At 51.7% G+C, this 13,226-nt stretch overlaps 1 protein-coding gene across 1 annotated transcript in view; it reads right to left on the bottom strand.

The window, feature by feature from the left end:
- The window catches only part of NOBOX (NOBOX oogenesis homeobox), a 46,245-nt gene that overhangs the window by 2,487 nt on the left and 30,532 nt on the right, over positions 1-13,226 (bottom strand). The window contains exons 3-7 of the mRNA XM_018047478.1: positions 4,232-4,729; positions 1,685-2,268; positions 1,207-1,549; positions 778-887; positions 230-303 (exon numbers count right to left, since the gene is read on the bottom strand). Of these exons, the coding sequence (XP_017902967.1) occupies positions 230-303; positions 778-887; positions 1,207-1,549; positions 1,685-2,268; positions 4,232-4,729 (1,609 nt within the window). The remainder of the gene's footprint in view (positions 1-229; positions 304-777; positions 888-1,206; positions 1,550-1,684; positions 2,269-4,231; positions 4,730-13,226) is intronic.

The raw sequence follows: 13,226 nt of genomic DNA, 5'->3' as shown, positions 1-13,226 counted from the left end.
GGAACAGAAGTCCACGGGGGTTGTGAGAGTAAGACAATGTCGGGGGGGGGGGGTGGGGTCACAGCCTTGGCAACGCTGGAGGGGGTTAGAGTGCAAGAGGCCTGGGCCCCCCAAAGGGGCCCTACTGAACAAAACCGTGGAGAGCTCTGGCCGCTCCCAGGTTTTCCAAGAAAGAGCCCTTTGACTTTGCCGTCTTCCCCAGACAACCCTCAGAAGGGGGTCGGCTCACCTGGAAGGGAATCCTGAGGGAGGGTCCCAGGCTCCAGGATCGTGGACTCGGTAGGTGGCAGCTCGGCCACAGAGCTGGAGGCAGACAGATCAGAGACTGCAGGTCAAGGAGTCCCTGGTCTATGACCAGGGCTTCCATGTAGGGAAAGGGACCCACACATTCAAGCTCTGTCTCCCTACAAGGCACTACCAAGTCCCAATCCCACCTGGTCCAAATCCCTCTAAATATCAGCCAACAACTCGCTCGGACCGTAAAGAAGCTGCCTGAGATGTGGGAGACCCGGGTTCAATCCCTGGGTTGGGAGAAGCCCCTGAGAAGGGAATGGCCTTCCGTTCCAGTATTCTTGCCTGGGACATCCCATGGATAGAGGAGCCTGGTAGGTTACAGTCCGTGGGGTTGCAGAGAGGTGAACTTGGCTAAGCGACTCACACACACATGCCCCATTATGTGCCCAGCCTTCCAGCACCCTCCCCCTTCTAGACCCCAGGATCCCAGCTTAGACCCCATGTCCTGCCCACAGGGAGGGGCCAGGAATAGGAGAGTCTTACCTGCACTGGTTGCTGGCGGGGGCTGGGGTAAGGGCGGGACCGGCAGGTGCGTCCTTATTCTCCTTCCCGTTCATTTTTCGCCACTTGGCCCGGCGATTCTGGAACCACACCTGTAGGGGAAGAGACACCTGAAGAGCCTGAAGAACAGGGCAGAGCCTGAGGCTCGGGCCCGCTGGCCCATGACGACTGCGACCGAGGAGGTCCCTGCACCACTCAGACTGGTGTGAAGGGTTCATCTAGATGGGGTCTGAGTCACCTCCCTGCGTCCTCTAAGGCCGTGGCCGGGTGGAAACAGGCAAAAACACAGCCCTGGCTGAGGCCTTGCTCCAGCCCCTGTTGGGGAGCTGCCGAGTACTTGCTAAGCTCCCCCAGAGTCCCGGCATGTGGGCTCCCCTCCACCCCCAGATCAGGGGAGTCAGCACCCTTTACCATGATGCGCTGGGGGGTGACCCCCACCGTCTGGGCGATCTCCCGGCGCTTATCGCTATCTGGATAGTGGTCGTCTTGGAAGAGCCTTTCTAGCTCCTCCAGCTGGTCTGGAAGAAGAAAACACTGGCTTTGAGGATGAACACCAGTGATGAGGAAGCAGAGGAGAAACACACGCCTTCCAGGCAGGACCACTGTCCCCAGCCCAAGGGCCTCCCACAGCCTGGTGGCTAAGATCCCCCAGTGGGCTGGGGCCTCCTCTGGCTCGGGCTTTGTGGCAGGGAGCTGCCTGGTGGTTACTTTCCTGTTTCTTCCATGTTCCGATAAGAAAATGCAACCTTTCCCTCTGAGGGTCAGAAGTCATGGCCCTGCATAGGTCAAGAGACGTTCCAGCCAAGGCGATGCATAAGCTAACTGCACTCCCGTCTCCTGGGGCCACGTTCCCAGAGATTGACACCGGGTCCCTCGGGTTTCCTCTCACCTCAGGGACTTACCCGAGCGGTACAGGGTGCGGGTCTTCTTCCGGACCTGGCAGGTCACTTCCGGGGACCTCTTCTCCTTCTCCAGGTTTTGGTTGTTCTGGGCCAGTGTGTTGAGGAGATTGGCCACATGGCAGGACCCCCGGCCTAACCCACAAGGCACCGGGTTGTACGTGGCCCGGGCCAGGTTAGCGCTGCTGGGAGATGCCGTCGAGGCTGGACCCACATCCCTAGGCTTCTTCTGCTCGCCGGCGGCTGGAGAGTAGGGCCTCTTCCCCAGCCTCCCCTCCGTCCCCGGGAAGGGAGGCCCTTGCCCCTGAGGCTGGGGTCTAGGCGTGGCTAGGCTCCTGTCTTCATGGAGAGCCCCTGGGCTCGGCCTCTGGCAGGCTCTCCCAGCCCCAGCCCCTTCCCCGGGGGCCTCTGACGGCTGCTTTTCCCCAGAGATGGTGCAGGAAAGAGGCATGACCTTGCCTGGGGCGTCCTGAGTGTAGGGGGCTGACCTCTGCAGGGCTTCCTGGTCCTCCTCCAGCCTGGCAGCAGGGGACTTGCCTCCACCCCCCTGGCCTGTGGAGAGCCAGCACCCCAACTTCAGCCCAGGAGAAGGAAGAGCGAACGTGCTGCTCCTGGTTTGCAGCTGGTGTCTTGTTTGACCTTAAGCTTTCAATTGTCTACTTAGCAAACGCGGTAACAGTTCCAGGCGTGCCTTCCTAACTCGGCTACTGTGAGGATCACATGAGGGAATCCTTCTTGCCTGGAGAATTCCATGGACAGAGAAGCCTGGCAAGCTACAGTTCATGGGGTAACAAAGAGTCAGATACGACTGAGCTACTAACACATAGGTACATACGCAGCTTGGAAAAGCGAAAGCACGCAGATGCTACCATGAGGGGTCTGACCTCGTGAAACTAGATGGTGGGGGAGCGATCCTAATTTGGGAGGAACTTACTCCCTGGGAGTTCCCAGTTTTCTCCCAGACACCTGGATTGTGAGTTTGAGACGGAGACTCTGCAGCTGATCAGACTGGATCCTGGTCCTGCTCCGGACACAGCGTCAGGGCTGAGCAGGGACACGGCAGGACTGAGTGGTGTCCGGGGGCCCAGACAAGAACATCAAAGGGGAGCTAACAGGAATGTCTACCCGCATCTCCCACAGAACTGGCTCTTTCCTCAGTGACCCTCCTCACTCCTATACACACCCTCATCCCCTCCCTGCAAAGCGGGGCCTCAGCCAAGGGCCTGGAGCCCAGGCCAGCCCCCCTTTTACAGGTGACCTGACGGGCACTGAACGTTCCCATCACTCAGCCTTCAGCTTGTCTGTCCTTTTCTGAGCTATGACTGATCAGGAGTTTACCAGGTCCTGGGCATGGTGCTAAGCACATTTCAGAGATCAGTCCGGTCTATATTTAATCCCTGTGAGGAAGGCACACGCATCTCTCCCTCTAACAGATGAAGAAACGCAGATGGCAGAGTTCAGTGACTTGCCCAAACTCACAGCGCAGGGCTCTCGTTCACTAGATGGAGCCCTTCCGAGGGTCACCAACCTGCCCCTCATTTCCCTCCCAGCTTCTTCATAACCTCCAGAACTCTCTCAGGTATAGGAGCTGCTGTGTTATTTCTTACAAAACTGGAATTTTTTTTAAATTTTTTGAATATTTTTAAGTGGATACTCACTGGTGTTTTGTTTTGGCCCCCACAGCATGTAGGATCTTGGTTTCTCCACTAGAGTCTACCCAGGCCCCCTGCATGGGAAGCGCCAAGTCTTAACCTCTGGACCATCAGGGAAGTTTCCAAGAGCGAGTTTTTCTGTTTTATTTTGTTGTTAATGAAAGTTGCATGAGATTGACTAGCTTAAGGAACAGCTTTCTAACAACATGTAAAGAAAGATGTAGGTCACAGGCTAAGGTGCTTTATCAGATTGTTCCCTAGTGTACAAGCTGGTGACCAGGGTTTGCAGGCTTCTACTCCATAACTAAGCCAAGAGGCTGGATGGGGATGCGGAAGAAGGGACACACTGCTTTTACAGTAATTTTAGAGCACTGGAGCCTAGGAAACCTGGTACATAGTAGGTGGTCACTAAAGGCAATGGATCAGAGTGATAGCTTTCCTAAAGTGGCTCAGCGGTAAAGAATCCGTCTGCCAATGCAAGAGACCCGGTTCCAACCCTGAGTCAGGAAGACCCACTGGAGAAGGGAATGGCACTCCTTTGCCTCGAGTATCCTCCCCTGGAGAATTCCATGGACAGAAGAGCCTGGTGGGCCTCAGTTCATGGGGTCGCAAAGAGTCGGACACGACTGAGCGACTGAACAACAAATCAGGGTGATAGGCCCTGGTAAGAACGGTGATGGGTCTTGGAACCTAGAACAGCAGAGCCTCAACCCTGCTTTCCTTCTCTGTGTGTAGAGAGATCAGAACCCCAAAACGGAAGGGTGCCGTGGGGCTGGCTCCCTGGCCCGCGACACCCCCTCGAATCCCCCTCGGTTCCCAGCCCCGACCCTCCCTCCCGAGCTCTAGAGGCCTGGCCGCTGGGCCCCCGGGCTCCCGCGCACTCACCCCGCAACTCCGGGCCGCGCTCCCGGGTGGGCTCCATGGCCTGGACTCCCGCACGGGGCCGCCCGCCTGCCCGCCGCCTAAAGAAGCCTCGCGCGCGGGCAGGTGTGCGTCCGCGAGGCCCGCCCGGGAGGGCGGCGCGCGGGGCAGCTGCAGGGCGCGAGGCCCGGGGGCCACGCAGCTGCCCGCCCCCGCCGCGGCCGAGAGGGGCGGGTGCGGCCGCTCGCTGGGGCTGGGGGGCGGTGCACGCGGGGCGTGGGCGACAGCCCGCCTCCAGGAGGCTGCAGCAGCCACCAGCGCCCACCATCTCCCAAGGCCGGCCTTGGCACTGGGCTCCGGTGGCGGCTTGCGCCTTGAGACGGAGTCCTTCCTTGGGAACCGGGGAAGGCGACTTAGGGAGCCACTTGTCCTGGGAGCCCCAAACCACTGCTCCACTGAGGTTCCCCCAAGCCTAAGCCCCCAAGACCCCGTGCCGATTGGAAGGTTCCCTAGAGCCCCGAGCTAGAAGCCAGACCACACGGTGAAGTCTACACGTCTCGGAAGGACACAGTTGCAGGAGCCCTGGAGGCCACAGGTAAGCGGGCGGAACGCGGGGAGGCCTGTGTACTGCTCAAAGTTTTGGCCTCATATTTCACCCGCTTGAGACCACTTTTACTCGCCGAAAATGGGCGGAGGACACAGAACAAAGATCCTACAGGCGCGATCTTTGTGACTCTTCGTTCACCGAACGGTTCTTGCCTTCTTTATAGAAGAATTTAAGAATTTAAAATTCTCACGGCGTCGTCCTCCCATCTGCGCTTGAGTGGGAGGTGATGGCCAAATTGAAACAGGTGCTTGGGGGTGGGGGTGGGGGGCCGTCCAGGACCGAATCCAGGTGTTTTGCTTTTAGGATTGAAAAGACTCTGGACAGCGTGTGCTTTCAGGCTGTAATCACCTGTTGGTATGCTTTTTTCTGTGCCTTAAATTCTTTTGAGGTGCTCGGATATACGTGTGAACTTTGGAAGCCTGGCCGTTCTAAAATATAGACATATGAGTGAGTTAATTTTGTGATAACATGATCAAAATTCCAGGCCCTCTGGTGTTTCATTCTGACTCCGGTAAGAGCAATATCCTCAGGTAAATAAGCGGTTTAGAGTTTGGGACCAGTTTCAGCTAGAAATCCAGGCCATGTGAGCCAGAAAGAGAGGGCAGCTAAGTGGCTTTGTTTGTGAAAAGTCGCCGTTTGGTGACATGGTGGTAAATAGAATACAGTAGTCTGCCTGAGTAAACTTTTATAGGACACTGTCTGCCAGGCCTGGTGCAGAAGCTTACTGGCGGAGAGGGGATTAGAACAAGGACACAAGAGAAGGAACAGTGTCCATTCCACAGGGAGGGCAGTGGTGGGTTGGAAGGATTCACAGAGGAGCAGCAGGCTCTGCTGGACTCGGATTGGGGGCGGGGTCAGGAAAGGCTTTTCTGGAGTGGGTAACACAGATCTGTGCGCTGAAGGTGAGGGAGAGGCGCTGCTACTGTGTTACAGCCCTGCTTAGACTCTGCGGTGACGCCTGCCTGCCTGTGTGATGAAAACCAAGCCCCCTGACTGGGGGAGGAGACTTCCGAGGTCTGGCCCTTTTCTCTGAAGCCTCAGCTCGCCTGCTGCCCACACCCACGTGTCCCAACTGTATCCTCCCTTTTGACCTTGTGTTTTTCAAGGAGCCTTTGCTGAAACCCCTTCGATCAGAATTTCTTTGGGAATTTGTTTAAAATGTAGCTTCCAGGCCCCATTCCCAGACATGTTAATTGGTCGGTCCAGAGAGACATCTAGAAAGTGTAACAAGCCTCTCAGCTCAGTTCAGTCGCTCAGTCGTGTCCGACTCTTTGTGACCCCATGAATCGCAGCACGCCAGGCCTCCCTGTCCATCACCAACTCCCGGAGTTCACTCAGACTCACGTCCATCGAGTCAGTGATGCCATCCAGCCATCTCCTCCTCCGTCATCCCCTTCTCCTCCTGACCCCAATCTCTCCCAGCATCAGAGTCTTTTCCAATGAGTCAACTCTTCGCATGAGGTGGCCAAAGTCCTGGAGTTTCAGCTTTAGCATCATTCCTTCCAAAGAAATCCCAGGGCTGATCTCCTTCAGAATGGACTGGTTGGATCTCCTTGCAGTCCAGGGGACTCCCAAGAGTCTTCTGCAACACCACAGTTCAAAGGCATCAATTCTTTGGCACTCAGCCTTCTTCACAGTCCAACTCTCACATCCATACATGACCACTGGAAAAACCATAGCCTTGACTAGATGGACCTTAGTTGGCAAAGTAATGTCTTTGCTTTTGAAAATGCTGTCTAGGTTGGTCATAACGTTTCTTCCAAGGAGTAAGCGTCTTTTAATTTCATGGCTGCAGTCACCATCTGCAGTGATTTTGGAGCCCCCCAAAATAAAGTCTGCCTCTCAGGTGATTCTTATTCACGTCAGAGTCACCGAGTGTCTACTCGGTAGATCTGCAAAAACAAAGTCAACTGAAACCATCCTGGGGATGGGAGTGGGGAAAGTGGGTGGTGCGCGGTCTTTGTGGGGGAAGGACCTTTTGTCCTTTACTGAGGTGGGTGTCTGCTGTAGTGCAGAATTAATCTCTTAATATTAGGCTATCCTATCTCATTAAATTAAGAATAAATCATCCTTCCCTGCCATCATTTATGTTATATTTTCTCTCCGGTTGCCCTCTGCCTGGGTGAAGGTCAGAAGAGCAAAGACTGAATTACCCATAGACTGGCTGCCACCCTTGCACAAAACTTGGAAAAATATGAGGTCTAATTGTCTAAAAGGGTTTGCTCTGAGGCTTAGGGAATTGAAGATGTTGGCATTTTCTCTTTTTTTTTAGAGTCTGTGATTTTATTAATAATTCTTTGGCCAAAAGTGAAAATACAGATTGAAGGAAGAAGATGCTGGCATTTTCTAAATACGTAAATGATTGAATTTGTTAGGCTTGGGCTATGACATTCGGAAAATTGAAGTTCTCTTTCTTTCTTCTTCTTTCCATTTTTCCTTCAATAATAGTCTTGCCTTGCTGTTTTATGGCTTTTCAAAAATGGTATGGTTTTGTTTGTTAATTTACAGAAATATTTGATTTAGTTACTGTATGTGAATTTAGTCTAAGAAGGCTTGGGGGTGTGTCTTGATGTGTTTGGTTGAGAGGGAGTGTTTTTATAATATATGCTGTGAAGAGTTCCATCTTTCACAGAGAAGTTTCAAGGGAAGAAGGCAGAGAAGGGGGATTGCTCTTTATTGGGAGGGCAAAAACTTCTATTTTGGGGTACTTAGAAATATTTCTAATTCTTGGTATAAGGCATCTTTGTGATCTTTAGGCAAGTTCATGTATGAAACCTCGTTTAGAGGGAAGGATTTCCTTTAGGGGTAGGGGAGGGGGTTTTCCTTAGTTTTCAGAGCCAAACTGTAAACCACCTCCTGTATCCTTTTAGGAAGAGCCATTTATTCCAACCTCTTTTCTTCTCCTTGGTAGAATGACATCAAAAAAGAAGAGATCTGATGCTACTAAAGAATATAATTAACCATACAGTTAATTTGCTGCTGCTGCTAAGTCACTTCAGTCGTGTCCGACTCTGTGTGACCCCATAGACAGCAGCCCACCAGGCTCCTCCGTCCCTGGGATTCTCCAGGCAAGAGCACTGGAGTGGGTTGCCATTTCCTTCTCCCACAGTTAGTTTAAACACGTGAAATAAGCATTATCTGTCCTTCCTCCCTCCTTCTCTATAATGAGGAAAATAACCAGTAGAAGGCAGTTGACTGAGAAACGTTTTCAAAGCAGAAACACGGGATAATTCATCCTTGGCCTCCATGCCTCCACAGGAGTACAGGGCAACAGGTCATTGGAAGTCCTGGCACCAGAGGCAAGAGCGCAGTTGTGAAAGGCAGAAATGTGAACAGGCCCTGGGTCAGGAGCTCACAGTCCCTGCAAACATGGGAGGTCAGGGCCCCAGGAAGCAACCAGGAGGACAGCACCGCCCAAGGCAGAGGAGGGCAAAGGGGAACAGGATGTCCTGAACCTGAAGAAGGCACGTGGCTGGATAATCAGATGAATGCCTTGGGCTCACTGCGACAAAGCTGAGGGTGGCCGCAACCGGGGGAGACACTGGGGGCCGCTAGAGTCTCTGCGGAGCTGCTTTGCTTGGGAAACCCCAGGAAAGGCTGCTTGGAGGTTGCTGGTGATGGGCATTGGGAACACCTGGCTTAGAGCAGAACCCGCCCCGGCAGTGAGCAAACAGGTTCTGGCATGAATGCTCCTGATCACTTCTAATCCCCATGCCCCAGACTCTCAAGGTTTTCTGCATCTAACAAGAATAGTGAGTCTGTCTAAGCAGTGTGGTTGCTGCTGCTCGTTTTTAACTAGGCTGTGTTCATAATAAGGGGCTTCCCAGGTGGCTCAGATGGTAAGAAAACAAACAAACAAAAAAAAAACAAAAAAGCCCACCTACCAGCGCAAGAGATGCAGGTTTGATCCCTGGGTCAGAAAGGTCCCCTGGAGAAGGGAGTGGCAACCCACTCCAGTATTCTTGCCTGGGAAATGCCATGGACCGAAGAGCCTGGCAGGCTACAGTCCATGGGGCTGCAAAGAGTCAGACACGACTTAGTGACTGAACAGCGACAGCTCATATCACCATGGCTTGTGTTTTTGTAATTTGCAAAGCGCTTTCCCTTCTACCCGAATCCCCTCCCTATGCACCTCTGTTTTACAGGCAGACGGTTTCCTTTCTGCTCCCTTCTGCCCCTCTCCAGGATTGCAAAGCTGGGTGCTCACTAGAGCCTGGCACTCGAACTCACCTCAAAAGCTGGCCCCGACCTTCCCTCAGGCTGCATCTGTCTCCCCCTTCTCCTGTCTCCCCCGACCTACACCCCCACTCCTGTCTCCTCAGAGTCTCCTCTGGTTCTAACCCTCTCAACCTCGCCCTGGATGGCCCTCACCTTCTCATGCCTCAGGGCCACAGATCACATTGTTTATAGGCCTGAAATGTCCAGTCCCTTTTTACTTCTGGCAAAGTCTTACTCACACTTCAAAGCCCAACGCGTGTATTCTCTTTCCTGGGAAGCCTGTCTTGGCTTTCCAGCGCCGGAAGGAACTGCTCCTTCCTGCGTGCTCTTGCTGTGCCCTGTTCCCAACGTTGTGTTATACCACCTAACCCAGGCTCACCAGAGGAGAAGTCTGTGAACTCTCTACCAGCCGCTGAGTTCTTACGCCTTAATAAACATCTGTTCACACCAGGCGCTTCCTCCCTGCTCTGCAAATATCAGCTCCCTGAATTTCCACGGCCCCAGAAGGTTCTGTCATTAGCCCCATTTTATCACGAAGAAACTGACAGAGAGAGCTTATGTGCTTTGCCAAAGGTCACAGAGCTGGTAAGCGGCACACCCAAGAGCTGAACCCGGTTAGTCTGGTTCCCGCCTGTACTTGTTTGTAACCACTGGGCTTTCCTGTTTATTTCATTTATATCTATGTCAAGATCCTCCTGGGCTTGGCATGGTGGCTTGCACACAAGGATCAGTAATTGTTCATTGACCAGAAATTGATCACCATCACCAGGAGTTAGAGAGCAGAGGAGGGAGGGAGGTGGCTGTTCCTGGGCAGGAGAGCAGCGCTCATGGAGCTGTTCTGAATCCTGACTGTGGTGGTGGTTGCATGAGTCTACACTGAGATAAAATGGCATAGAACTAAACGGGGTTGGGGGCTTCCCTGGGGGCTCAGGCGGTAAAGAATCTGCCTGCAATGCAGGAGACCAGGGTTCGATCCCTGGGTCGGGAAGATCCCCTGGAAAAGGGAATGGCAACCCACTCCAGTATCCTTGCCTGGAGAATCCTATGGACAGAGGAGCCTGACAGGCTACAGTACATGGGGTCACAAAGAGTCGGACATGACTGAGTGACTGACACACACTAAAAAAGAGTTGACCCTGAAACAGCATGAGTTTCAACTGTACAAGTTCATAAATGTGCAGATTTTTTTAAAAAATAATAAATACTGTAGAATTACATGGTCCATAGTGTATTAGCAGATGTGGAACCTCACATAGGGAAAAGCCACAGATACAGAGGCTGATTATAAATTGTGCATGGATTTTCCACTGTGCAGAGGATTTCGACTGACCTCTGCGTTGTTCAAGGGTCAAATATATATGGGACTCTTGAGGCAAGAATCCTGGAATGGGTTGCCATTTCCTTCTCCAGCGGATCTTCCCGATCCAGGGATCGAACTCAGGTCTCCCACTTTGTAGGCAGATTCTTTACTGTCTGAGCCACTGGGGAAGCCAAGTCGAGGCAAGAATCCTGAAGAGGGTTGCCATTTCCTTCTCCAGGGGATCTTCCCGACCCAGGAATCCAACCCAGGTCTCCTATATTTCAGGCAGGTTCTTTACCAACTGAGCTACGAGGGAAGCCCCAAGTATATGTACATACACATGCAAATGAGTCTGTGTAAAAACTGGTGAAATCTGAGTAAGGTCTGTGGATTATACCAATATCAGTTTCCTGGTGTGATTTTATACTGTAGTTATGCAGGATGTTACCACTGGGGAAAGGAATATGGGATCTCTCCGTATGATTTCTTAACACTTCCTGTGAAACTACAATTATTTCTCTGATGTCCAGGTGTAGGGTCATGGCTCCCAGGAGAAGGTGCTCTGCCAGGAGCCCTCAGGGTACGGAAAGAGAGCTCTGCCTTCTGACCAGAGTGAGTTTGTTACTATTCTTTCCTTGCTTTCAGGACATGACTCGTGTCTTCCTGGGCTTTGATGCCTTCATCGTCTCCTGTGACCTGGTTACCCATCCCCTCCAGAGTCAGTTAATCGTGTGAAAGGTGAGGTCACATCATGGTCAGCAGGTTCCTCTGTGCTTAGGGTACCAAGCTTTAAGGTCCACTAACATTAGAGTGACAATTCCAGCTCTTTGGAATTGAAGATGACCTGCCCTTGTGTTTACACTGTCTCCTTTTGCTTGGTATCAATCAAGAGCAGGATCACTAGTGTAGGTTGGAAGCTACCAGCAGCTTCCTTTGCCTGCTGGAGGGGATGGTGAAATATTAGGCGTGCGTTTAAGTGGGACAGAGAGATGAAGTGATAGAAGACTAGATTGATTACCCGAGAAATAATTAGGCCAGCAAAACCTGTCGCAGAGTTTGTTGGAATGACAGGGGGGCAGTAGAACAGGACGGGCTGCTAGACCCCGTTTTGAGCTTGCAGAAAGACTTCTGATCATCTCTATCTTGTAACTGAGGCACTGCGTGTGCTATTAAATTGATACAAGGGTACGTGGGCCCTGCCTGGGCTGTCTGGCGTTCAGTTAGGCTGTGTCATGCAGAGTTCCAAAGAGAGGGAGCAAAAAGCAGCAGAGACGGGGAAAGACATATTTGGAATCAGAGATGCACCAGACAGTATGGATGTGAATTTGAGCAAACTCTGGGAGATAGTGGAGGACAGAGGAGCCTGGCTGCTGCAGTGTATGGGGTCAAAAAGAGTCGGACACAGCTGAGCAGCTGAACAAAAGCGACAAGAAGATGATGTTAGATCTATCTTCTTTAGTCGGGAGGTACAATTTCTGATCTGAACTCTCAGATATGCTACTCCAAGGCCCAGTTGGTTTGGGCTCACCAGCAAGGGCAAGCCCTGTTGGCTTTCAGACTTTTCAAGCTTAGCCTTATTTTCAGACGGAACTTCCGATTCCCGCCCGAAAACCCGTAACACCCCCAAGCCTCCCCCTCTTTGTATCAGTCACCCAGTTGGAATCATCCTTGATTCTGTGCTCTCCCTCACAGCTTACGTATGAGCTGTGACCATTCAACCTCCAAAGCCTTTAACTTTGCTTCTCAAAGCTTTTAACTTCTCTCCATCATCACCAATCCAAGCCCCTCTCCTCTTGGGCCTGTTCTTTAGTGACAGCTTCCTAAAGGCATCTCCTGTCTCCAATCCTAACCCACTGTAATCCATCCTCCACAGACTTTCTAGGGAGAGAGTCTTAACATGAGAATTGCCATATGTGACTCTGCTGTTTATATGCTTTAATGACTTCCCATTGTACTGGGAGGAAAATAAAAACATCTTACCAAAGCCCTGCACGATCTGGCTCCCGCTTCACCTCTGGTCCTTCAAGCATCTTAGACACAACACATTCTTCTGTCTCAAGGTCTTTACATATCCTGTTCCCATGCCTGCAAACCCTCTTGGTGGTTTTTATGGCTGATTCCTACCCAGGTCTTGGCTTAAGTGTTATTTCTCCATGCAGAGTCCTTTGGCCACATTATCGACCTAACACCTACCTCCTAATATTTTCCCTGTTTTTATTACTATTCTTAACCCAACATGTAATTATACTTGAGTTGACAGACTGTCTCCTCTACAGTGTCCTGAGCTCCCTGGGCACTGAAACTAGTGGTTTGTTTCGCCAGTGTAAATCTATGTAAACAACGGCCCTGGCGTGGTTGCATGTTAGCTGTTTGGCTAACGAATGTGTCTGTGTGTGCTGTCTCACGTGCTCAGTCGGGTCCGACTCTTTTGCAGTCCCATGGACTGCAGCCCACCACGTTCCTCTGTCCATGGAATTTTTCAGGCAAAAATGCTGGAGTGGGTTGTCATTTTCTCCTCCAGGGGATCTTGCCAACTCAGCAATCAAACCCAAGTTAAATCTCCTGTATTGGCAGGCGGATTCTTTACCACTAGCACCACCTGGGAAGACAGATGAATGGATGAATAAAAATATGGGGTTTTGTTTGTTTGTTTGTTTTTTTAGTTGGAAGGGAGAAAAAGATTATCAGATTCATGGTACAAATTGCAGTTTCTGGTAATTCATAACCTGATCTATAACAGGATTTAATAAGGCCATTACATTGGAAAGCTTCCTGAAAGTGTTGGCCATTTTGAGAACTGAGGAAACCAGAGCCCAGGGGTAATATGTGGCATTTTAGTGCTTGTTGTAAGGAACGCAGCGAGACTTGGCTTGCCTCTTTGGTAAAGTCCATAT

Source organism: Capra hircus, chromosome 4, assembly GCF_001704415.2.
Source record: "Capra hircus breed San Clemente chromosome 4, ASM170441v1, whole genome shotgun sequence".
NCBI lineage: Eukaryota > Metazoa > Chordata > Mammalia > Artiodactyla > Bovidae > Capra > Capra hircus.
Note: the sequence above shows the minus strand (reverse complement) of the source record. Positions and strands in the feature narration are given on the sequence as shown.